General features: G+C 37.7%; 1 protein-coding gene across 1 annotated transcript; it reads left to right on the top strand.

Annotated features, from left to right (window-relative positions):
* The first annotated feature begins 887 nt into the window (after positions 1 to 887).
* On the top strand, positions 888 to 26204 carry PIWIL1 (piwi like RNA-mediated gene silencing 1). Its single transcript, XM_046641092.1, has 20 exons — positions 888 to 965; positions 1338 to 1449; positions 5715 to 5840; positions 6338 to 6552; positions 6920 to 7041; positions 8130 to 8210; positions 8874 to 9071; positions 9492 to 9603; positions 13543 to 13669; positions 13900 to 14017; positions 14564 to 14678; positions 15832 to 16019; positions 16398 to 16470; positions 17991 to 18191; positions 18309 to 18412; positions 19329 to 19399; positions 19558 to 19711; positions 23511 to 23636; positions 25788 to 25935; positions 26088 to 26204. The coding sequence occupies exons 1-20, from the start codon at positions 888 to 890 to the stop codon at positions 26202 to 26204; spliced, it is 2586 nt and encodes an 861-aa protein (XP_046497048.1).
* Positions 26205 to 26798: the final 594 nt, after the last annotated feature.

The following is a 26798-nucleotide window of genomic DNA, read 5'->3' as shown; positions in this document are numbered from 1 at the left end:
GGGTCCGGGATGGCGGTCGGGACGGGGGCTCGGGCAGCGGCTCCCCGCGCGCGCGCCGGGCGGCCCGCCCCTCGTCGTCCCCCGCGTCCCGGGGCAGCGCCGTGTCTGCTTGCGTGGCCGCGGGCGCCTCGTGCCCGTGTCCGTCCCCGGGCTCGCGACAGCCTTCCCGCCGGCGCTGGCGTCTGCCGGGCGGCCCTGCGCGGGTGCGGGCGGGAGCCCAGGCCGCTGGCGGCCGGAGGGGCCGGGCTGTGGGGCTGACGAGTGCGGCCAGCGCGCTGTCGGGCAGACGTGCCGGCAGCGGTGAGGGCGCCGTCCCCAGAGCGGCGGCTCCGGCACTTTCCCGAGGGGCGAAGTGGGCGGTGGCGCGCTCACCGGGAGGGACTCTGCGGGCGCGGCGGGAGCGAGACCGGGGTGGGCGGGCGGGCGGGCCTGGCGCGGGGCGGCCGCCGGCGCCCGGGAACGCGGCGGGCTGCGCGTCCGGCGCGAGAGGACGGCCCGAGGCTCGACGGCTTCCCCGCGCGTCTGTTCCTAACTGCGTGGGAGAGGAGCTCCTCCGCTGGGGGAAGCCTTCGCGTCGGCCCCGCCGGGGAGGGCGCTGCCCTGGGAAGGCGTGTAGTTCCTCCAGCGCTCGTTTTAGCGCCTCAGCTAAAGCAGCGGGGACGGACGTCGGCGCCGCCGCGCGCACGTGGGAGAGCTGCCCGGCCGCCGCCGGCGCGCACAGCCGTGCGCTGGGCGTCGGGAGGGAGACGGGCCGCGGTTAGCTCCGGGCCGGGCCTGCTCTGTAAAAAGCCGATCTTTACAAAGATGACAACGGCCGCACTGTCGAGACGGGCGAATGTGATCGTGTGCATTGAGCGTTCGCGTTCATTTCCTAGCAGGGAAGGAGAATGACTGGACGCGCCAGAGCGAGAGCCCGAGGAAGGGCGCGCGGTCAGGAGACGGTGCAGCACGTGGGCGCCGCTGCGGTGAGTGCTCTGCCCGTCGGAACTGTAGAGAGGTCTGTGAAAACAGAAGCGTGGTGTTGTTAGGGCTTTACCAGCCGAGGTTGTTGGCACTCGGTTTAAAAGCCGCGTCCTGCGAAGGAGGTAGGAGCTGAACGAGGAAGATCGTGTTCTGTTTCCTGAGGATGTTAGAAGCTGGTTCTTGACTTTAATGGAAGAAATTTCTTTATAAGAATAAAATATTTGATTGCTAATTTAGATCAGTTTTGGTTGAGTGCCTAAGACTTGTTTAAGACTACTTATTTTCTCTGATGTCTCTGAACTCTTGACGCAATAAGATTGCTGTTTGTTTGCATTCGACTACATATACTTACATGTATTTGCATACAACTGCAGAGTCAGCAGCCTGGCTGTATTCAACCCAGATCTCAGCAGCCACCAGCGGAGGGGGAATTGGTTGGCCGTGGACGACAGCGAGTAACAGTAGGAGCAACAGCCAAGTCACAAGGTGAAGGGAGAATAAAAAGAGCTTGTGTGTGCGCGTGTGTGTGTGTACACACGTACGTCCTATGAGACCTGAAATGGTAACCAGTGTACAAACTCTTTATGAATTAAAAGGGGTCCCCGTGGTCCTTTAAAGTATAAGAGGATCTCTCTCAAACTGCGGTCTGCTACTGAGTGGGATACCACAGAATTTCTTTTCTCCTTGGAAGTGAAAAAGCATATCCTTGCCAGGACCCCAACATTACCTAGTACAAAGCAAATAAATTCTACACTAATCGTAGATTTGCTTATGAATTAAGAGATCATACTAGAACATTCTCTCAACATCTTTAGTGGCTTCATCAAAAACTTTAACATTTGTAACACTGATTTATAAAACACATTTTTGTATGTTGTATTGGTTCACCGTTTCTCAGATGCGAAAACTGAGGTCAAAATTGTGACAACTGGTAGAGTCAGAGTGCCAGTTCTGATTCCCAAAATTGTGTATTTTCACTGCATTATTGCAAAAATGAGTTATTTGACTACTTGATATAAGATTTTTCTATGGTTATTGTTTGATTTTGGTATAGGGAAAAAAGAGCCATACATACAAGGTGAATTAATGTAGTAATGTTGGCTTTTAAACTCTGGGCTGGGCATGGGAAATGGGCTATTCAATAAAATAATGTTGACGCAAATGGATGACTAGAAAACAAAGCTGGTTCCCTGCTTTATTCCTTGCATTAAATTCCCATGTATTCCAGATATTTAGTCATAACCACTGAAATGCGTAAACATTAGGAGAAAACATGGATGAATCTAAAATAATCTTGAAGTGGTATAAATTGAACTGACGGATACTGTCAGTGTCAAAAGGCAAACTGGAAACTGACTGAAATGATAGAAGACAATTTCCCTGATACACAGCATTCCTAGAAATCCATGATATCAACAAACTGATAGGAAAGTAACAAAGGAAATTAAAGGGCAATGCACGGAAACATGCAGAGGCCAGTGGAAACGTTAAACCTCATCGTTAAATTTAAGTGGACATTTTTTGCCTGTTTATTCTTCATTACTTTATTGTTTGCCTGTGTTGCCAATTGTAAAACTGGCACTTGTGCTCCTTGTATTGTCTAATTCTGCTAACTTTTGGATGGCATTTTGTAATGCGTAGCAATTACATAATTACGTAATGATGCCCTTTTACGAGCATTTCCACTCAAGGGAATATATCCAACAGACACTGGGTAAGTACAATATGATTGTGTAAGGGTGTTAACTACAATACTTAATACCCAGAAACTGGAAACACCTAACCCGTTAGAGTAAGGTAAAGCTACTGTACTTTAACAATAGAGTGCCACTGAGCCATTTTTAAGAACAGAAATTCACCTGAGCTGTCTCAAATGAAAACAAGTTGTAAAACAGAATTGTTTATATTTTAAGTAAATACCTGCGTATATTTCTGTATAGAAAATTTTGAGGAAAAACACATCACTTGTTAATAGTCCTTCTTTTGAAGAGTCAACTAGAAGACAAAAGGCCTTGGGATCAGCTCAGTGGTGTAGTGATTAAGTTCGTGTGCTCTGCTTCAGCAGCCCAGGCTTTGCAGGCTCAGGTCCCATGTGTGGACTTACACACTGCTCGTCAAGCCATGCTTTGGCATCTCACATACAAAACAGAGGAAGATTGGCACAGGTATTAGCTCAGGGACAATCGTCCTCAGCAGAAAAGAGAAAGATTGGCCATAGATGTTAGCTCAGGGACAATCTTCCTCCCCTCCCCCAAAAAAGCCTTGTATTTGTTTCTATATATATCCAATTACATATTACTTTCTGGTATAGGATGTTTTATTTTTTTAATGAAGGTGCTTGGTGAGAATTCGTTTCTGGACATTAACCTCTTTAAATTTATAGAATTTTACCTAATCTCTTTCTCCTCTAATCTTGATGCCTCAGTTCTTTTGAAACATAGGATATTTGACATCTTCAGCTGTGTTCAACATAGAAAAATTTCATTGAAATAAAACTGTACAAAAAGATGTGCTGAAGCTGTTTGAAACACATTTCTGTATTCAGCCTTAATGTGCAAATAAAATGGTGGACAACACTTTAATTTTTTAAACATTCTCTGTATTGATCTTCATTAATAATTTTTTTAACAGTTACTCATGAATTTAAATTTAATTTTATGAAACTCAGTTCCCCATCTGTAAAAAGATAATACCTACCTTTATAGATAAGGATCGTTGTAATGATTAAAATGCAAGGCCCTATTTTACCACTTTTTGCTGCTTTTGTAAGTACTATACCTGGGAAGTGCTTGTCACAGTAAATGTTCAAATATCTGCTATGTTTTAGGAATTAAAACAAGTTTAACTGATTTATTGTTAATGAGACATTGTTTAGGCCCTTGATTTTCATTCTAAAGGGGGGTGTGGATACCTTGAAGGACTCCTAAATAGAACAGTAGCAAGATCTGATTTGTGGTTTCAGTAAATCACTTTGGCAGCTGCATGGAAGGAGGAATTAGCAAGATTTCCAATTTTGTCCATTCTGAAGTCTGTCATCTTTATAGATTGACAGCTCATCAACCTTTGGCTAAGTATAGTAATAGCAGTACTATATGTAGAAAGAAGAACAGTCTTCATCATTGCTTATATTCAGAAACTTGCAATCAGATTTTTGCATCCAGAACTGCATTTTTTTAAGACAAATTCGAAATTTCCAGGGAGAAATTAAAATCATCAAATCAAGCCTTTATGACCCATTATTGTTATCAGGTTGGATTCAGTATGCTGGACCTGTGTTAGTATAGTTAACTACCCAAGGCCGTGCATACTTTAAACTGAAAGTCTTTGGGATGAAAAGTTAACAGAGAGACAAATGTAAACAGTTGACATATTTAAAGGACTTTTAAATAAAACCCCTGAAAATCATGAGGTACAGGAACCAACATATTTAGCAGCACCTTTAAAGTGCTTTATAAATGATACTCTCATTTAAAATTTATTACATGCCTGTGAAGTTTATTATTGTCAATTTTTCAGGTAAAGAAATTGAAGCTCACGGTAATTTGTTTCCAAGGTATATCAGGAACTGATATATTTTGTTTAAGCTATTGTTTCTTCTCTAATGAAGTCTAAAAGTTGGCAGTTCTGGGCTAATTCTGGCATTTGTGGTCAGAAGAGAACTGGGCTCTTTGATTTTTTTGTTTTTGTTGTCCTGAGTTCATGACTTGCATCATTAAGATTTATGTTGGGTTCAGAATGTATGTTTGAGCTCCCTCCTGTGATCGCATCCAGATTCCAGGCAACATTAGCAGAGCAAGGAGCATGGAGAACATAAAAGCCAGTCATCAACTCTCCTCCTGAAGCACTTGCCCAGAAGTTTCATCCAGTAATTTCTGCTTAAATCTCTTAGGCCATCCTTACCCGCAAGGAAGGTGGAAATTCTAGTCTATTAGGCATATTACTCCGAAAATAAACTTTTTTTTTTTAAAAGTGAGAGGTTGATTATTGGCTAGTCAACTAATAGTCTCTACTGCACAAGACAACACATGTATCAATTGAAAGCTAGGATTTTGACACCTGCCTACAAAGCCCATGTTCATTCTTTCGCCCACATCATACTATCAATATGAGATTTAATTATATATTTTACACAAATTGAAGGACTTAATAATTTAGGATATTATAACCACAGCTTTTGCAACTAAGCATGAAGTGACAGTGATCTGTCCCAATAGGAGATGTGCGTCATGGCCATGGGATATGCACAGGCCCATCCCATCCATTCTGCTGGTTCTTAAGGGAATTAGACCCATTTTAGACTTAAATATTCTAATTCATGTTATACATTTAAACTGCATAAACTACCAATTCCTTTGGCTATAACTGCATCACAAAACTTGTAGAAGATACCGATTTAAGGCTCTTAGGTTGTTAGCAGACTTATGGCACAGAAAAATAATTTCCTGGTCAACAAACATGCTCCTAAGTTCTTGAATCACAGTCCTGTTGTCTTGCCCTTTTAAAGGTGTATATGTCTTATAAGGGAGCAACTTAATTTGCCTAGGGCAATGACAGGAAAGACTTTATGGAAGAAGTTACAGCTGTGGGATTAGTTCCCTCTTTGGCTGTCAGATACCTAAAACATTTTGATGGGATTGTTATTTAGAACCTCAGTAGCCTTTGGGTTTCATATAATAGTACTTTGGAAATTAGTATTGTCATTCTTTATTTCATGTTTCATATTGCTTAGGTGTATAATTTTTTTTTTTAAGAACTCCAGATATCTGCTGGGTTTCAGGAGTTATCATTAGCAGAGAGAGGAGGTCGTCGTAGAGATTTTCATGATCTTGGTGTGAATACAAGACAGAACCTGGACCATGTTAAAGAATCAAAAACAGGTGGGTTAATTATTAAGAATGCAGTTTCTTGAGATTGCTTTTCAAGTACACAGCATAGTGAATTGAAGCACTGTATTTTACCTGTTTATTTGTATGACGCATTATTAGGAAGAAAAAGCACATTTGGTCAGGCATCCTGCATGACTTTTCTGTTTGCCTCTCTCTCCCTTTTGGTTTTGCTGAAATAGGTTATAGATGTTTTTAGCTGCACTGAAACATCACCAGGTCACTTTTTCTTTGAAAACTTTTCGTCATAAAGAGACTTGGTTGGTTATGTTGTAAGTGATTTAGCCTAAGGAGGATTTATTTCTAAATGTATGCTTTTAGGAATTTAGATAGAATAGTAGTCCCCTAAGTCAGATGTCTAAGAACTTTCATGTTGTCTGCTACTCTTAGTCTTTTGTTTACAGAATTATATCTGCCTTGTCATGTTAGGAAACATTTCAAGGGACAATAAACTTGATATGTTGTTAATTGACTGTGACTGACTTTTACAGGTTCTTCAGGTATTATAGTAAGGCTAAGCACTAACCATTTTCGATTGACATCTCGTCCCCAATGGGCCTTATATCAGTATCACATTGACTATAACCCATTGATGGAAGCCAGAAGACTGCGCTCAGCTCTTCTTTTTCAACATGAAGATTTAATTGGAAGGTGTCATGCTTTTGATGGAACAATATTATTTTTACCTAAAAGACTACAGCACAAGGTTATTTCAAATATCGGGGTGGAAAGAGGGAGATGGGGGATTTCCACTTCACAGCAAACTGCCGTGATCTAGGGTAGCTTTAGAGAAACCCCTGTGGTCTCCTGTGGGATTTGACTTGTGATAAACCCAAGGGGTACTTTCACATTATTGTGTCATTCTCAAATCCACCCGAGTAACTCGATTACAATTAAATTATAATTACAATTAAACTGTAATACAGGCACTGAGCCACTCTCTGCTCATAGCCATTGTTTTTTTTAAATTTAGAACTTTATTTCCGTTGTTGCCTTATTAAGCAGTCATTATGTGATTGGGCTTAGTTTTCTTTTAACAATTAAAAGTTTGGTTTTCTATCCTCTTGCTTCAGGTTACTGAAGTTTTTAGTCAAACTCGAAATGGAGAGCATGTGAGGATAACAATCACTTTAACAAATGAACTCCCACCTACATCACCAACTTGTTTGCAGTTCTATAATATTATTTTCAGGAGGTATGTTAGTATTTTTTAACAATAAGAAAAATGTAAAAGTTACGGAAAAGTTGAAAGACCTGTACAGTGAATATCTGTATACTTAATCCCTAAATTTTACAGTGGTTTGTAAAGATCGTTGGTTTACTCTGAATTGTAATCATTTTAAGGTGTGGTGTACTGATAGAAAACTCATTTGTTTGCTTTAAGCAAGTATTAGGTCTTTAACTTCCCAATTTGTGTTGACATTAGATTTTTTGAATACTATTTGAGCTTATGTTAAAACCACATGTATTCTTAGGAGCTTATCACTGACTTTATATTCCTTTTCCCCCACAGTGGATACCTATTCAAGAAGGACAGGATTTAGGTCTATTCAGATATACTTCTTCCATCATAGGACACCTACTGCGTGCTGTATGATTTGCTTTCAATGTAGATACTGTATTTTACAAATCCAAAATTAAGATAGGTGTTCTACAAAGAATTTTTTCCCTTTTGGGTGAGAAGCAATCTTGATAAGGCTGAAATTTGCACGGGAATAATGAAACATTAAAACTTGGATTTGTAATTTACCTTTTTAAGTTGGTCATAAGAAATCTGTCAGTGGTGATATGACTTCATTTTGATGGATACTTGGTTTGATTTAAGGCAATTGGTCGATTTATTTTCCTCTCACTGAGGAGATGGCAAACTTTTTCTGCAAAGGACCAGATAGTAAACATTTTAGGTTTTGTTTTACAGGCCATATAGTCTCTGTCTCAACTGTTCAACTCTACTGTTGGAGCATGAAAGTAAGCCATAGAGCATATAAATGAAAGATCATGGCTGTGTTCTAATAAAGCTTTATTGATGAACACTGAAATTTGAATTTCATATAATACAGGCATCATTAATTAATCTTTTGATTTTTTTACCCCTAACCTTTAAGAAATGTGAAAAACCATTTTTCGCTCCTAGGCCATACAAAAAACAGCAGGTGGGCTGGATTTGGCCTGGCTGTGGGCCATAGTTTGCCACTCCCTACTCTAAACAACGTGCCGTTCCAATTGTGGTATCAGAGATACTTAGCAATATTCACTTCTCTATTCTGACCTTTGAATTTCTAGGCTTTTGAAGATCATGAATTTGCAACAAATTGGACGGAATTATTACAACCCAAGTGACCCAATTGATATTCCAAATCATAGGTTTGTATGAAGTGGAAAGTTTCTGTTCCTTAGGCTTAATCACAAACTTTGAAAGTGATGCTCTAATGTGAAATGACCAAATTTACTACTGTAGCTGTTAATGATACCCATCAGATTAAGTGAACATTTAATTTAACTTGGCTTGAATAATAAAGAAGACATCCCAGAATATTTGGATTAAAAAAATGAAATATTCATCTGTCACTGGGGAAGCATAAAGAGTTGTCCAACACTAAGTTTGTATTTGTTCTTAGGTAACAAAATTCATCAGTTAGTGATTGCTTCACAAGTTACTGTAGTGTATCAAGGTTGCAGCACAACTGGTTTTTAGGTTTATTATAGTAATTAGAGATGCTTTCGGTTAGATTGGCAGCTTTTTCGAGTCTTAGGCCAATATGAAGAATAGTTTAATAAAGTTAGTATATTAATTTAAAATGAAACAAAGTTATTTTATTATTATAAAGTAACTTTCATTGTTGAAGATCTTAAAAAGATAGATCTTTGTCTGGAACCATGTAAAACTTAGAAATAAGTAAATTTACCCAATGAAAAACTTTTGTACTTTAGACCCAGTTAATAAAGGTGAAGAACACAACTTGATACATGCAAAATATGTTTGGATATTCATGGAGGTTGATTCATGGCTCTCATTCTATTTGACAGGTTGGTGATTTGGCCTGGCTTCACTACTTCTATTCTTCAGTATGAAAATAACATCATGCTTTGCACTGATGTCAGTCATAAAGTCCTTAGAAGTGAAACTGTTTTAGATTTCATATTCAACCTGTATCATCAAACCGAAGAAAATAACTTTCAAGAACAAGTTTCTAAAGAACTAATAGGTTTAATTGTTCTTACCAAGTAAGACTACTTTTAAAATGCACAATAGTCAATTTTGCAAGTTTTAAGATAGTGTGGCTTTCTAGTCCTATAATGTAGGATTTAAAGTTGAGTGGTGGGAATAGCACAAAATGAGGGAAGGGTATTTGTAACCTTTCTCAATAAGAAAGTTTTTGGGGGAACGTACTCATCTGAAAAGGACAAATGTCTAATGACTTTTATCCTTTAGTTTTAATTTTATTTTCTAATAGTAATTTAGTTGCTTCCCCATCCATGTAGCATAGTCCTTAAATTCTTCTCCCTCTCTCTTGCCGTAACATTGGCTATTTCTAAGTGATTTGAAATTTTATTTTTTAGAGAGTACATACTGTCTAGTCTCTCTTTTTAGTAATATTTCTACACATTTTAAGCAAGTACCAATAAATCTCAACCATTCCATAGGTATAACAATAAAACATACAGAGTAGATGACATTGACTGGGACCAGAATCCTAAGAGTACCTTTAAGAAAGCAGATGGTTCTGAAGTCAGCTTCTTAGAGTACTACCGGAAGGTGAGAAGTTCATGTTGATTTTATCTTTTTAATGTGAAGTATTTAGACATTAGAAAAAAACCTGAAGTATCTTCAGTAGAATTTTCTAACACATGTACCTTTGGAACAAGTTGCTTTTAAAGCTGTATATAAATGTTTATTAAGGCAGTTATAGCATAGTTAATTTTAGCTCATGAGATGTGAAGTGCCCTGTCCTGGTTCCTTTTTTGCAGTAGAATGAAAGATTACGTTTAAACTTAAGCATGTGGAGGACAAATATATAGGATACTAGGTGGTAAACAATACAAGATAACAGCTTACCATACTGTCCCTTATTCTGTAGCCAACTCTTTGTTTTAACTTCACCTAGGGATTGTGGGGGGTAAAGATCTCTGAACCTTCAGCATCAGTTGTGCGAAATCTGCCTGTGGGTTAACTCTGAACTTTTGTTTTGCGCATTGACAGAATTCAGACAGGCTTATTTCCCGCAGACTAGATCAGTCTGTTGGGTGATCTTCTAACACTAGTTTTATAAAGATGATTCTAGCTTTTGGCACGATCACGCAATTGAAAAAAACACCAAAGGCAAAATAATAGCAAGAAAGAACCACTACTGACTAGGAGAAAATAAAATGTTCATATAGGAATGCATACTAACCCTGTTTTAGTATTCACAGACAAGGAGATCTGGCCCCTAAATCCTTAGATGATCACATTCCACTTGACAGTTAAAATCGTCTGTTAAAAGTGCAGGAAAAGTGTTTCTAGAAAACACGTCAATTAAAATTTTAAAACTTGTCTTTGAAGTGCTAAAGTTTATCTCATTTTGTTCAACTTTCAGAAGATTATTTCCTTTTTCTAAAAAACTGGATAAATGAGCTGCTGTGTGTTTATATCTCGTGTTAGAAGTATGCATCTGACTTTTGAAATGGCTTCTTGCTGGATGTCTGTTATTGCCTCGTCTTCACTGCGGTCAAGGAATCAGATGTCACTCTGAAGGGAAATGATTCTCTGAGAAGTCCCATTAAGAGCTGATCTTATTCTGAGCAAAATGAAAACAGGCCAAGGGTCATCTCAGCTTGATTTCCCTACTGCTGTTTTCAACCTCTTAACTCCTTAAGGACTGAAGGATGTAAACCAACCATGTTTAACCTAGATTCTTCTCAGTATCAGAGGTTACTCTGAGAAAGGAGTTTTAGCGTTTTCTGTGGTTTATTTTAATAACCACTGTCAGGGATGGGAGGAGTTGGTATATATCAACAGCAAATATAGAAAGCAAATATATTTTTCATATAAAAATATGAAAGTTTGATTTAAACCTGAAGCAAGCAACGTCAGGGAAAATTCTCCCCTTCTCTGACTAGTATTAAATCTTACATGCTACCTTATTCTTCTTGACCTTTTAAATTTTGACATACTTAAAGATTCTGCCCCAGGCCCCCGGTTACTGTATATTTACTCTCATTTGTTCTAAATATTCTGTGTGACCAACACTGAACATGTTACATCCCCACCTGGTCACTGTGCGATGCTCTCGATCAGTGCAGGGAATGTAATATCTACAGAGTCAGGGATTTTGTAGTTTATGTACCCCCCAAGGCCTCAGTAGGCACTCAGGTATTTGAGTGAATGAACAAATGGATAATGGATAATTCAAACCTCAGACGTCCATGCTTCTCTCCTTTACCTTGTATAATTGTTTATCAGATCCTATCACTGTATCTTGCTATCTGAAATACCTTCATTTTTTTTCTTTTTGAAGTGACTACCATCTTCTGTTTAGGCCCCATTTCTCTCACTTATTCAACTAGTGTCTTAGTTTTCATTTCACCTGCCTTCTGATCCATTTTCAAACTCTCACAAATCTGATGTTGCTTTTCTTCTACCCAAGTAATTAAGTGGCTTCCCATTGCTCCTGTGTCTTATTTAAGCTCATTGGTCTTTATCCAATGAAAGTGTGAATGATGTAGCCCCTGTCTGCTTGTTCATCTTCTCATCACTCACCCTGGTCATCTGTCCAACCATAGGGCTCCCTCTGCCTGAAACACTCGGCATGCTTGACTTTTGCTCTTAGGTTTAGATCTCAGCTCGGATGATCTCTTCAGGGAAGACTTGTCTCACACTCAGGGGTAATCAGGTGTCTTTAGTAGATAAAATTAATCAAAAGGGGATGGAGTTAAAATATTTGAAAGAATCAAGGTATTCTTAGCACTTTCTAGTAGAAATGCAGCTTTAGTAATAAGTGATGGCTTGGTTATATTAAAGATAATGTTTTGGAAACAGTGAGAGAAAAAGGCCCTTGGAAGAGATGATCATGGTCAGTTTTTTTTTTTTTTTGAAAAGATTCAATAGTAATAAACAGAAGTGAACATGCTAGATTTTTAGATGTAGAAGAAACTGTTAAAGAGTTGACAGGCTTTTGTTTAGGCCCTAAGAATATAGAAAGGGGCATGCCAAAATTCTGTTATGAGGAACTGTGCATTTAAGGCCTTTTGATGAAACGGTGAGAATAGGAACATTGCTGAAATCACTCCCACGCTTCTACCTATATATTTGCTGAAATAAATGATGTGTGAAGAGGATGACTGAACAGACCCCGAATAAATATTGATATACATGGAACAGAGGTCAGATATGAGTGTTCTTGAAATGTTCTTTTCTGAAATACAAAAATTAACTTTTTTCATGAATGGTTAGTAAAGAGTTCAGTATAGGACAAAGTCAAGGACAGGCTGGAATTCATGGTCTCTTAATTCATGAGGATAGGTGGCCAGGACGTTGTCATATGATAGGAGTAAGGGATGGGCAAGTACCTCATAGTCTGTGGATGAGAAACTAAGACTAAGGAAATGGCCATGATGATACCACTGTTGTGTGCTTAGTGGAAAGGTACGATTTTTTTTTTTTAATAAAAAGTTAGAGCTAAATTAACCAGGATGTTAAAAGATACTAGGAGAGAATACAGAAGATGATAGGAAGGAGGGTCTTTAAGACACAGGGCCAGAAGCTCTAGTGAAGATAGCTCAATAGAAGTCTGTAGAATTGCAGAGCTGAGCTGGTGGCCAGACAGCTGTCTCATAGATTATATCATGAACATCATTTTTTGTCTTTTTACAAGTTGTGTAAAAACTTATCCTACACAGTGGTTGCATGTGGGAAATCTTAAGATTGGGGATTTTTTTTTTCTTCTTCCTCTTTTTTTCTTTTTTTTGAGGAAGATTATTCCTGAGCTGATCTCTGCGGTCAGTCTTCCTCTTTTTGCTGAGGAGGACTGGCCTTGAGCTAACATCCATGCCCATCTTCCTCCACTTTGTATGTGGAATGCCAGCCACAGCATGGCTGGCCAAGTCGTGGGTAGGTCTGCACCTGGGATTTGAACTGGTGAACCCTGGGCTGCTGAAGTGGAGTGTGCGAACTTAACCGCTGTGCCACTAGGCCAGCCCCAAGATTGGGATTCTTAATACTACTAAATTGAAATTCGACTTCTTTGAAGTGTCATTTTATAAAAACCTTTCCTAATTAAAAATGTCCGATAGCATGCAAACCTCTTCCTTTCCCTCATTTATTCTTATAGTGAGACTTCTTTTGTAAGCTACTTCTCGCTATAATAGGAGTAGTTTCAGAGAGATTGTGCTGTGGTGCAGACCAGGAGTTATACGGACTCCTTTGTAAACCAAGAAATCAAAAATTGAAGTCAATAGAATTGGGACTAAAAGTCAAGAACTTAGAACCTTACTATCCTTGACCGTTTGAGTTTTTAGGAAAAAGGATGAGGTACTCAGTAAAACATATAAATCACAACCTGTTCTAGTAGGGTTAAAGACGCATTTTTTAAACTTTACTTGGAATCTGATACCAGCTTTGCTCTGGGCATCCATGCTTAATTTAAAAAATCAAAGCATTTGTCCATTGACATGTTCCTAAAGGCGTTTACTAGTGATACCTTTCTCTCCTGAATAGCAATATAACCAAGAAATCACTGACTTGAAACAACCAGTGTTGGTCAGTCAGCCTAAGAGGAGGAGAGGCCCTGGTGGTACTTTACCAGGACCTGCAATGCTCATTCCTGAGCTCTGCTATCTTACAGGTACTGTCGAATTTTGTTTACTAAAATGAAGCCCCTAGATCATTTTCCCATTCTGTTCTAGAAGTCATTAAACATTCCGTTACCCCCTTCCCACCATTCCCCCCCAAAAGCCCTTAAAGCTGCTTTGTCTCCTTGGAATTTCTTTTCACTTATCACCCACCCTATACTCTATATATTTAGACATGATTTTTGTTTCTTTAATGACACACCTTTAAATGTTTTATTTAAAGGTCTAACTGATAAAATGCGTAATGATTTTAATGTGATGAAAGATTTAGCTGTTCATACAAGACTAACTCCAGAACAAAGGCAGCGTGAAGTAGGAAGACTCATTGATTATATTCATAAGTAAGTCATCTACATTCCACTGGGGTATGGTTTCAATTTTGGATTATTTTATGTGGGTTTCAGGGAGTGACTCCTCTAGGGGGAATGACAAAGTAATTTTGTTTTCCTTTGGTATTTGCCATTTTGGGATGGACTTGTTCTTCGTATTTCTAAGTGAGGCTACTATTTGTCAGAAAATAACAAAGTTAAACTTTGTAGCCCACTGCCCTTCCAATTCTTCTGTTAAAAAAAGGTAATAGAACAGAAAATGGAGATATTTTTGAATAAGTATTTTCTCTCTTTGTTATAGCATCAGAGAGTTTACTTTGAGAGGAGATAGTTTGGGCATTAGAATTTTGAATTAAAGGATATCATGAAGGGAAACAGTTGTGATGAGAGCAAAATAGGTTGTACTTCGGTGTTTCCTAACATTCTCACTAGAATTTCAATCCTAAGAGAAACATTGAAATTTATTGTAGGTTGGAGTGGATCTCTGTTGGACTGTGTCTCTTAGTTTTTGCTGTGTTTCCTTCAGTTTAATGGTATGTAAATATGTTAAATTTACAGAGATGATAATGTTCAGAGAGAGCTTCGAGACTGGGGTTTGAGCTTTGACTCCAACTTACTGTCCTTCTCAGGAAGAATTTTGCAAGCAGAAAAGATTCACCAAGGTGGAAAAACAGTAAGGCAGTTCTTAAAGTTGTCAATCAAATCAGATTCGCAATAAAGTAAGCAGGAATAACCTAGTTATATGCCAGTATGGTTCTATTCTCACCTCTCTCTTCTCCCCCTACCACACCTCTACACTCTATCCACTAATGTGAGCAAAAGAGGAGGAGATATGGAAGCACTAGAGGATGTGAAACCTGTGCCTTTGCCCTCAAAGTAATCGGGGAGAGTTAGCTGGGTGGCTTAGTTCTTTTTTTTAATATTCTGAATTAGTTATGTTAAGGTATAGGAGAATTCTGTGTATCTATTTCGGTTGATATTTTGTCTGCCACAAAAGTGATATTTTACATGGAAAACCTCCTGATTTATTGGACTTCCTTTTTGCCTGGCGTAAGGATATATATTAAATACTGTGATGCTTTTTATATTTTATCTTCAGAAAAGGAAAGCAAGTACTCCAAAAATATTTTTTTCTATAATCAAGGCACTGTAAGTGCCAAAAATTTAAAGGTCCCTTCGTTGAAAACTATGCCCTTCTGCCTTCTAAATGTTGTATGAATAACAACCTAATCATGTAGCTTAATATTTTAGTTACAGTTGTTTTTATTATCCCTTGTAGAAATAATAAAATATAAATCACTGTAGAAGGGTTGATGGGGAGGTGGGGTTGGACATATAAAAAGCACTGGTTTCCTTCATCTGATGAATATCACCAGGTCACTGTGCTTTAAGTTTGTTAGCTTTCTGCCTTGCTGACGTGTTTTTGCAGCTTGCTTTTAGTATCTGACACCTCAGTCAAGTGCTTAACTTTCAAAGCCTTATTTTTTATATCTTTTATCGTGAGAAAAGTAACACTTATTCTTGTAAGATTTTAGAAAAGATTAAGGAGAATGTAGCTAAAGCTCTTAGGAGAGTACCTGTGTGAGTAAGCACTGGAGTGGCAGCTGTTCATCTGACTCTTTTTTTAAAAAAATTGCCGTCATCCTTTGGATACAGTTTTGTGTCTTTTTTCCCCCACTGAGGGCGTTTTGTCTGTCACTATAGTCCAGATTTAAGAGGAGTACTCCAAGCTTCAGATTATGCCATCATAGAATTACTGAAGACTTTTCGGCTTTATCACTGAGAATTTACAATGGAATTTACAGTGTCTCTGAACTTTCTTCTAGTTTGATTACAATCCACAATTTGCAGATTGGTCAAAAGAAACACGAGGTGCACCATTAATTAGTGTTAAACCACTAGATAACTGGCTGTTGATCTATACTCGAAGAAATTATGAAGCAGCCAATTCATTGATACAGAATCTATTTAAAGTTACACCAGCCATGGGCATACAAATGAAAAAAGCAATAATGTAAGTTTATCATGTCATTTCTACTCTGAAGAATTGATTAGTAGCCATTTGGAGGGTGTGGGGACTCAAAAGTGGTAAAACTATTAAAAATGTAACTAGATTATCTTTGTGTAAAGATCTGATTTAGTTCTCTATAATATGGATAAACAAACATATTTTAATAACTCAGAATGGGTAGGAGAACCAGCAGGACTGTTTCTCAAACTGTTGCTGCTGTATATGTTGGAAACAACCTTTTGCCTAAATGACTACTCGTGGTGTTTTATTTCACATTTTATACAGAAGTGTTTCATGTGTTATAATCTATAGGAACTTTTTTATGCATGGTAAATTTTTGATTACTATTTCTGAAGGTTGGATTACATGTTTCCATTCTAGGATTGAAGTGGATGATAGAACTGAAGCCTATTTAAGAGTCTTACAGCAAAAGGTTACATCAGATACCCAGATAGTAAGTAGCTAATTGATACATAGGCAGTTGTCCTGGAATGAGTTATTTTAAAAGGGGCATTTGTAAATCTTAGAACTTACATTCATTTTCCAAATGCTATAATTAGGTTCCCAAACTGGCCACAAAATCTATATTTTACCCTCATAAGGTAGCTGAATTAATGCTGGCTTTAGTTGTGTGCCTAGGAGCTTGTTAGTGTGCACTGCCAACAATGAGGAAGGGATGGAGAAAAACAAAACTATCTTAAATTTCTTTAGACTCAAAGGCTTTAATTATTCTAGGAAATTTGGGAAAAAACAAAGGCACAATAGTAAAAATCAGTACTTAGTTGTTCAGCACACACAGAACTATAATTAATAGGTGGCAAAGACAAATTTAACAATAAACAGCATATCTGTGTTGCTTTAAACCTGAGGAACTGGCTTCATCTAATCTGTTCCCATTTTTTGCCTTTCGTCTCATACTTAAACCCCATAGGTCAGATGATTATTACATTGTCTGGAATAACAGAGACACCAGTGGTGGGAAAATTATTTTGTTGGGGGCTCAAGAAAAGAAAGATAAGAATATGGGGCTGTAATTTAGAGACTAAAACAATGAGTTAAAGAGCTGGTTTCAGCTCTAAAACTTAACTTGCATCCCCAGAATTTAGGCAAGGGTTGGTTGGTTTGTTTATTTTCCAGCTTTATTAAGATGTGATTGACATATAACATTGTTTAAGTTTAAAGTGTACATTGTGATGATTTGATACATGTATATATTGTGACATGATTACCACAACAGGGTTGGTTAACACCTCCTTCACCTTACATAATCACAAATTTGTGTGTATGTGGTGAGAATATTTAAGATCCACGCTCTTAGCAGTTTTCAGGTACACAGTACAGTCTTGCTAACTATGGTCACCATGCTGTACATTAGATTCCCGGAATTTAGTCAACTTAGAACTGGAAGTTTGTACCATTTCACTAACATCTTCTCATTTTGGACAGGAGTGTATTTAGATCAGGCACTCTATTTTGTCCCCTAAATTGTCCATGAACTTTATAGGAAATTTCATAGTTTGATCAGATTCTCAGGCCAGAGCTTTAAAGTTTACAAGCTATGATCCTAGGTAGGTCATGAGTAAATGAAAACTGTGAGCATTTTTTAGTGTTTTGTTTGTCCACCTGTAAGTTATCACTAACTTGTTTTGCCCTATTCTCTCTCTCTAAATTATTCCAAGTTGGTAATAGAGCATATTTAACTGAGTTCTCAGGTTTTAATGGTATTCATTTTTAAGTTGTTTTCTTAACACAATTTCTTCTCTTTATTAGTATCTATCACTTAGCGGAACATAATAAGCAGTATCCAAAAGTTAGTAATACTTTTTAGCTGTATGGCAAAGATGAACAGTAAGATAAATGATTGTGTTTTTACCTTTTATACGCCACACGTGGGTTTGGTTTCCTGTCTTCTTCCTTGAACTTAAACATCAGTTTCCTAATTGTTTGTAATGAGGACATTTTGTTTGTTTTTAGGTTGTTTGTCTGTTGTCAAGTAATCGGAAGGACAAATATGATGCTATTAAAAAATACTTATGTACAGATTGCCCTACTCCAAGTCAGTGTGTGGTGGCCCGAACCTTAGGCAAACAACAGACTATCATGGCCATTGCCACAAAGATCGCCCTACAGATGAATTGCAAGATGGGAGGAGAGCTTTGGAGGGTTGATATGCCTGTAAGTTTGATTTAATTTGCATATAAAATTTTTAATTGCCATCTAAGAAAAATGGATTTACTCTTTAAATATTGTTGGTATTCTGTTGTATCTGAAATTATAATATTTTTATTACAGCTAAAGCTAGCGATGATAGTTGGCATTGATTGTTACCATGATACCACAGCTGGACGGAGGTCAATTGCAGGATTTGTTGCAAGCATCAATGAAGGGATGACCCGGTGAGTGCGAATTGGTACCTGTAGATTAACTGTTAGACATAGACAAAAGAGGATGTCAGTCCAGGGGCTGCTGTGTATGAGGTCTGTGAGGTACAAGAGTTGTGTTAATTCTTTTTTTTAACCTGCTGACTTCTGTTACATTATATTCAACAAAAAAGTTAGGGAAGAAAAATAATTAGAGCTACCCTAGCATTTTTAACTTTCTTCATTGGCCCTTAATCTGTAATAGTCAGACTGCATTTTAGGTTATTTTATTATGGTTTGTATTTGGGGGGCGGGCATCTCCTTAAATGTGACCATCTCTAAAAACTTTTTTGTTTAATAATTTTTACTGACCAGTAAAATGTAATTCCAAGTTTTCACATTGACTTTATTTTGGAAAACCACATGAGTTCACCCAGTCAGTTGTATTTCAACATAGTGAAATTATTTGTCAGTGCTTTTCTTAGAACTGAGAGAATTGCCTAGAATAGGAAAAAATGAAAATTGAAGATATCTTGATATATCACCTTAACTAATGGGTATATTTCAAAGTCTTTTATCTTTTAGAAGAGTGAAGTCTATAATAAATGGTTTCTCAAGAGTATAGCAGTAAGAATGTGCTTCCATGCGTATTGAGATGTAAACCTAGGAGGCATCTCTGGTTGTATTATGGTTTAAATTTTATCTTTTCTTCAGTAATGAAATTATAGTATTGACTTATAATAAAAGAAAATCGTGTGGTGTCTATGAGGGATTTACTGTATCTTGTTACTTTAAGATTTCATAAACTATTTGGAGATGTTAGCAGATACCTTTAAAGGAAGTTAAAGATCACGAATTGCTAAGAGCAAAATAAACATCATAGAATAATTGAAAAAGGGAAAAGTTCTAGACAGTTGAGTTCTCACCTTAGTCATGGTTTTTCTCTGAATAGCTGGTTCTCCCGCTGTGTATTTCAAGATAGAGGACAAGAGCTAGTAGATGGGCTCAAAGTCTGCTTGCAAGGTTAGTCTCCTGTGGTATTTTCATTCTGTCTCTCAACTGCGGTCTTCAAGAAATTATCCTAAGAGCTATGTTATTGAACAAATGCACCCAGGATTTGACAGAAACACACCGTATGTATCCTGTGTTAATGCGTTTCAGACTTTCTGGCTTTCTTTCAGCTGCTCTGAGGGCGTGGAACAGCTGCAATGAGTACATGCCAAGTCGGATTATCGTGTACCGGGACGGTGTGGGAGACGGCCAGCTCAAGACACTGGTGAACTACGAAGTGCCACAGTTTTTGGATTGCCTAAAATCTGTTGGTAGAGGTTACAAGTAAGCATGTGAATTGTAAAGTATTTTTTCTTTATAAAATCACACCTTTTAATCTTTGACATTAGTGACACAAGTTGATAAGAAGGTAAGTGAGAGCCTAACCTCATGGGTGCAGTAGGAATAATTTGCCGGGGGGCAGTTTCTCCTGCAGATTTTTCATGGAGGCGGAGAGTCTGGAAACAGAGAGTGGTAGTGTAATGTGTCCGTTCCTTGAGAGAGTGACACGTTGAGACACCTTTACCAATCGTCTGCCTCCTGTCTTTCTCACCTAAAGCCTTCAAGTGCAGGGATCTGATTATTCCAGTATATCTGTAGCATCCACAGAATTGATTATTGGAATAAATATTCCAGATAGTCTTAACTTACTCTTTCTTGATCTCATTGTACAGTGAATTCTTGTTTAATTTCTTTGTGAACTCAACCGGACTGGTACTTGATCAGTAAGATGATTGGCACATGATTGGTCTCCTAGGAGGAATGGTTTTACTTCCTTGTTTTAGATGACAGGCAGAATCAAGGGTAGTGCTAGACATCTGAATACTGCTCTTGTCCGCATTTGAAACCCATATTGGTTTTTGCCTTCCTCTATTCTCCTACAGACATTTTTGTCCATGCCATTTGGCAGTAAATTGCATGCATCATCTCAAGATACCGGTTTTAATAAGTTACGTTGTTTAACTTTTGCTCTTTATCAGATTGTGAGCAAGTTGAGACAAGGGACTGTTGTACTAGGAGCTTAGTGCATAATATATTAAAGATCTGTGGATTTGATCTTTTAAGGATGCTTAGAAAATCCAGGAGGCTTACTTGCATGTGCTTACATATGCATATTTAAACACTGATTATTTTTATGAGGACTTTTCAGCCAGCATTTGATATCACTATAGAAATGAGGGATGTCAAAAGTCCTTGACCATAACCGGGCTCAGTGTGATTTTATATGGCCTGTGGGCTGAGCACTTAAAAGCTTGTTTCTTATTTCTAGCTAAATTGGAAGGTACTTCCAAGTCATCTTTGGCCAAATTCTAAAATATTCCTTCTAAGTGTTGATTCTACACATTTCTTTCTTTTTTATTTTTGCGGAAGCTTAGCCCTGAGCTAACATCTGCTGCCAGTCCTCCTCCTTTTGCTGAGGAAGCCTGGCCCTGAGCTAACATCCGTGCCCATCTTCCTCTACTTTATATGTGGGACGCCTACGACAGCATGGCGTGCCAAGTGGTGCCATGTCCGCACCTGGGATCCGAATTGGCAAACCCCGGGCCGCCGAGAAGTGGAACGTGTGAACTTAACCACTGGGCCACCCGGCCGACCCCTACACATTTCTTAAAATGAGACTATTATGCCAGTAAATTCTCAGAGCAAGTCAGGGATGTTTATCTCTTTTGAAGTAATTGTGTTTCAGGTTAAAATGCTGATAAGCATTTTTCTATATTTTGGAAATGAAGGTTAATCTTCTTTCCTATCCCCTTAGAACTTGTATTTTTCTCACTAAAATAATGGTAATAATTTTATTTTCTTTCAGTTTTTAAAGTTTTGTCAGCTTTGTATTCTCTCTGATGTAGCTTTTCTGTTTGTATGGAGTGGGGTGGGGCTGGGAGTAGAGGAAGGTCTAAAATGGACTACTGCTTTCTGAGTCTTTGTTTTTTTTAGTATATTTAGCAGTCAGCATTTTCCAGTCTTTGTTACCTCTGTCTCATATCTAGAGAGAGAAATTTTCAAGAAGTGAAGAGTAGAGGGAAAAGTGTGAGTTCGTCTTCTTTACTTGCGCTGACTATTTGGGATACTGGGAATACACCCTGGTGGCCATGCTGGGGCCTACGTCTCTTTTTGTTTGGGTCTTTTGAGCCCTTTGGGTTTGGTTGCCAGAAGGATTGGTGGAAACAGCTCTCAAAGAGAAGATTCTAGCCCTAGTGAGTGAGTATCTGTGAACAGGGTGGTCCTCAGTGTGTAGTATTGAGCTTGGGGAGGCTGTTGGGTCTTGCCTCTGCACTGCCCTTCAGCTAATAGGATACACTGTTGCAAGGAAGGAGAATTTAAATTGATTTCTTGGACTAATACATGGCAAACTATTGCATAACATAGATTTCACATTTTGAATTATGCTGTTATTGGTGACTGCAAAGATTAGTGATCAAGAGCAATGTCTTAAAATCAGAATTGGGTTAATCTCAGCTTTGTTGTCATCTGTGAAACAGGACACAATTAACCAACGTTGTTGAAAGGAATAAATGAAAGTCTTTAGTGGACTTCATATAGTACCTAGTAAGCACTCAGTAAATGGTAGATAATTTGTCTAGAAAACAGCTTAAAATTGTATATAATAGAATAGTATCCATGAATGATTCCTCACTTTGAAGAAATGCAAAGTTTGGACTTAAATATTTGTAGTTATCCCTAGAAATACAATATTTATCTTTTAATTGACATGTTGATGTTAACTTTTTATAAAGATACATCATGGATTAGCTCATCTAGGATGTTTGATATAAGAAATCAGTCACTTCAACATTCTTATGTCTTGTCTTTCTGTCACCGCATTTACTAAATTGTTTCTTGTGATGTCACAGGACTAAATTCTACTTTGTCTTTTGGTTCCTGACATTGTGGCTTTGTTTTATCCAGAGCTATTATAGTTAGACAGCAGTAGACTACATGAGTAGATAGTGATATTTCTAAAAATTGCCTCTGCTTATTTAAGTAAAATCACCTTCCTGTCCCTTCTATATCTGGTTACTACTATCATGAAGAGGAGCACAGTTAATCATTGAACGGAAGTTCCCAATTTGGAGCCCTTTTGACCATTTATGCAGACAGTGTACTGCGAACCCCCCACCCCAGTCAAACATTACCAGGTCCATGGTACATGTAAAGCCCTCTGCTTCCCAGTGTTGAGAGTAAAGTGTATTTATACTCAAAGGAAGTAATGTTTTATTTGGAAAAAGGAGACAAGAAAAATCGAGGCACTGATAATCGTAATATTTATCAAGTGCTTTACATGTTGTTATTTCATTTATTCCCAAATGGATATGTGTATTCAAGAGTGACTGTTTCAAACAGTGGATTTGAAATGAACCTTGAAGAGATGGATAGAAAACAGTATGAAAGGTACTCAAGCTGACTACATACATCCTGCCAGTTAAAGGGCTGCCCTCAGGAGAGTCACGAGACATGTGAGCAGGACAGTGAGTCCAATCTGATAGAGAGCTGGAAGTTCACCAGGCTCCAGAAAGGGGTTAGTCTTGACATAGGAAGGCCAACTGAAGAATTGGGGAGGGAAAGGATAAAAAAGGGAGAATTCTGGTGTCGATGTGGATAGGCTGAGGAGTGATTGAGCCACGAGAGAGAGAGAGAGAGATCCCTGATACATTGTGAACCAGTAATTTTGAAAAGCACTAAGTTAGACTTTGAGACTACTCAAAGATTTTAGAGTTAATATCTTCTTCTCCACATAGTAGAAAATGCCCATTGGAAAGCATTTCAAATTGTGAACTTTGAGGACATGCTGGATTTAACATTTAGCGTGATAGGTATGTACATGCTTGGTCTGTTGATGAAACATCCATATGACCTTGTGTCACAGGGCATATGTATATGCCATTTTGTTTTCTACCCACAATCTGTTCCTGGTCCTTACTCCAGGTCCTTACAAGTTGTGGAATCTTCCTTCATAACTTGGATAGACAGTATGCCCCAAGAGGGATATGTGTTTCTTTTAAATGGAGTATATGAATGTCTGGATGATTCATTATCCTGAAAATATGACTGACTAAACGTAGTTTCATTCATCATCATCTTTAAGCCCAAGACTGACGGTAATTGTGGTGAAGAAACGAGTGAACACCAGATTTTTTGCTCAATCTGGAGGAAGACTTCAGAATCCACCTCCTGGAACAGTTATTGATGTAGAGGTTACCAGACCAGAATGGTAAGTTGTGTATGACTGTGTGAAGATTGTTTTCTGTTTTGTTTTTTTGAGCATGGCCTCTATACTTCAGCAACTTTAACACATTTACTTTTTAGTTCTTATGCTATATTTCTTATAAATACTAAAGTCTTCAATTAGTCTGATCTAATATTATTGCTGAAGCCCATGATTTATTAATTTAGTGTCTGAAATGGTGAACAGAGTTTTCTCTATGCAGTTTTTCTTTGGAGGAAAATGTCTGTGACGTTAATTATACATACACAGGTTAAGAGCTGCTGCTGTAGATTGCATTTTTTTTAAATATGTGTAACCTCATCCACAGATTGTTGTTTTCTAATCAGAATTTTTAGATCTGTAATGCACTTAGTTACCCAAAGATCAGGAAGTTGCAGATGAGAAAGTAGCTTCTGAGTAAACAAAGTTTTTTATGTAACCTTGGGCTACACTCTGCCATAAGAAAACAAGAAAGCCAGATAGAACATTCCAGGGCGTGCTAGGCATCCGGTAACAGTCTTAGAACACAAGGGTTCACCTGGAAAGTCATGAAACTTGGTTTCTCAAAAGCCCTTTGTGGGGATGGATGTATAGTGTGGTAAGTCATGTTCATAATGGCAACCTTTATTAAGTCAATCCAAATTAATGCCCTCCTCCTGAGAGTGAATAGTTAGGACAGTTTCTGTTTTTATATGTAAACGTTTTGGAGCCTTTTTTAAAAAAGGCAACTTTAATCAGGATGAAGGGTCAGCCTAGGTGCCAAGTTTATATGTGGAACACTTTTCCTGTATGAACCTTGGGTAGATGAGGCATTACTGTACTAACTTTATGTAGACAAATGGTAATAAAATACAAATTTTAGTTCTTTTTAGTTCTATGTGACAGTAGAAATTTTTATTTCGAGAAGTATTATCTTGGATTTCTGTCTTTGTCTCAGGCAGATGTTAGTTATGACAGTACTTCAGAAGGATGCTAACCTGTTGGGAAAATCAGCCAAAGAAGACAAAATGGCTAAAATAATAACTTAGCAAATTCATTTCCTGCAGGATTCTCTAACCATGCAGAATGACCTCTTGCTACTTTCTAACATAACTGCTACTCTGATAAACAAGCTCAGGTGTAACACTGACCTGGAGACAACTAATTTAAACAAATTGGATAAAATCCAAGTAGAATTATAGAGTATGAAAAAATTTCATTACTTTTTATTAGGTGCTATTCAAATACTTGGAGAAGTCCACCTTTAATGAATATCAGAATCATTTTTAGTTACCAGCACTTTGAATAACAATGTGCTTAAATTGAGAAATAAGGTTTTGATTCTAGCTCTGTTGTGATTTCTCTGTTCTTTTGGGCAAGTCATTTAACATTTCTGAAACCCTCATTCTTCTCAAAAAAACTGTAATCTGTTGTAGATCAATTCAGATTTTATAATTTCTCTAGTTTCAATGGACATGATAAATTGCAGAGTTAATTTCCTTATATCTTTACCAGGTTAAATTACAATATCTCTGGATTGATGTTTTATTGGTATCAAGAAAATGAAAAAAAGTCTGATGTTGTATTTATGTTTGCAGTACTTGGTTTTTGTTTTACCATTTGTGTCCTATACTAGTTCTATTTATATTCTTTCATGTTCTCTTTCTCTTAAAGACTTGCTTTAAATCCTTAATGATTACAATTAGTTAAGTATATCTTCATTAAATAACCTTGGGAACAGAGGGGGAGGTTCTGTGGTAAAAGCATTATTTTGGGAATGACAGTGCATGAAGCTTAGACATCCTCCACTTGCCCCGCTGTTGCTGCCTTCCAGAGCCTCTGTTACTGCTCAGTCATCTCCCTCAGACGTAGAGTGGAAAACAGTGAACTGTAAGTGTGCATCATTGTAATTAGCCACCATGTCAAGTGTTTGTTAATGCCCTGAGGCATCAGTGAGAAGTGTTTAAAATATAAATAATAGTAGTTTCTGAAACATCTTTCCAAACTGGTTCCTGAATAACAAGTTTCTGAACTTCAAGGAAGCACAGTATGTCTTGAAGAGATTAGGTAACATTAGTATGCAGGATCTTTTCACTGTAAGAAACTTTAATCATCTTAATTTTAGCTTTCAAAAAGATAAGCCTTATATACATGTGGCTTTTTCTTTTGTAATTCCAGGTATGATTTTTTTATCGTGAGCCAGGCTGTGAGAAGTGGTAGTGTGTCTCCCACACATTATAATGTCATCTATGACAGCAGTGGCCTGAAGCCAGACCACATACAGAGGTTGACTTACAAGCTATGTCATATCTATTATAACTGGCCAGTAAGTATTTGTAACTACTGATATTTCTTCACATCAACGAGATTCACTTTTCAAAATCGAATTGCTGTGTGTTCAAGGGCTTGTTAATACTGAGATTTACAATCTTAGAGAAGCTAGATTTAGAGTAATAGAACCTTTTTTTGTCTTCAAAGGGTGTCATTCGTGTTCCTGCTCCTTGCCAGTACGCCCACAAACTGGCTTTCCTTGTTGGCCAGAGTATTCACAGAGAACCAAATCTGTCACTGTCAAATCGTCTTTACTACCTCTAACCTACAGAAGAAGATAAGATGTAGCTATTTTTTCTTTTTGAAATGATAACTTTGGGATTTTTTAAGCTTTTTGTTTTTTAACTGTTATCTTTCTAAATGAAACTTGGGAAGGGAATTATTTCTAACATTGCTTATTAACTGACTTATAGGTAAAAATTAAGATTTTATATTTTATCTTCCATAAATATATTGTATTTTTTGTTTTGAAAAAATGTGGATAAGGTTCTTTGTATTGTAAACAGACTCTCTTAAACTATTTGAAAGGTGGAAATTCACTTGAAAGTACTTTCAGGAGTGAGCAGGTCCTACTTGTAAACCTTTATTAACCTTATTTTTGAAGTCTTTATTTTGAATTTAAAGGAAAGAAAAGTCATAAAGTGGGAAGCTCACTACAATCGAAAGGTAGGGTTTTATTTGGGTATCTGATATCTCATATTTTAATGATAAAAGCTGCCATTAAATAACCCTAACAAGGTGTAGGAGAGATTTGAGACTCTATGGAGAAATATGCTTATTTTTTATTTAATTTGGGGGGCTAGGTGGTAAAAAAGATAGTTGAGAAGTTTTATATCTTTGTCCAAAGAACCTTTTTAA

This window comes from Equus quagga, chromosome 15 (genome assembly GCF_021613505.1).
Source record: "Equus quagga isolate Etosha38 chromosome 15, UCLA_HA_Equagga_1.0, whole genome shotgun sequence".
NCBI lineage: Eukaryota > Metazoa > Chordata > Mammalia > Perissodactyla > Equidae > Equus > Equus quagga.
The sequence above is the reverse complement of the archived record's forward strand: the minus strand, read 5'-3'. Positions and strand labels throughout refer to the sequence as shown.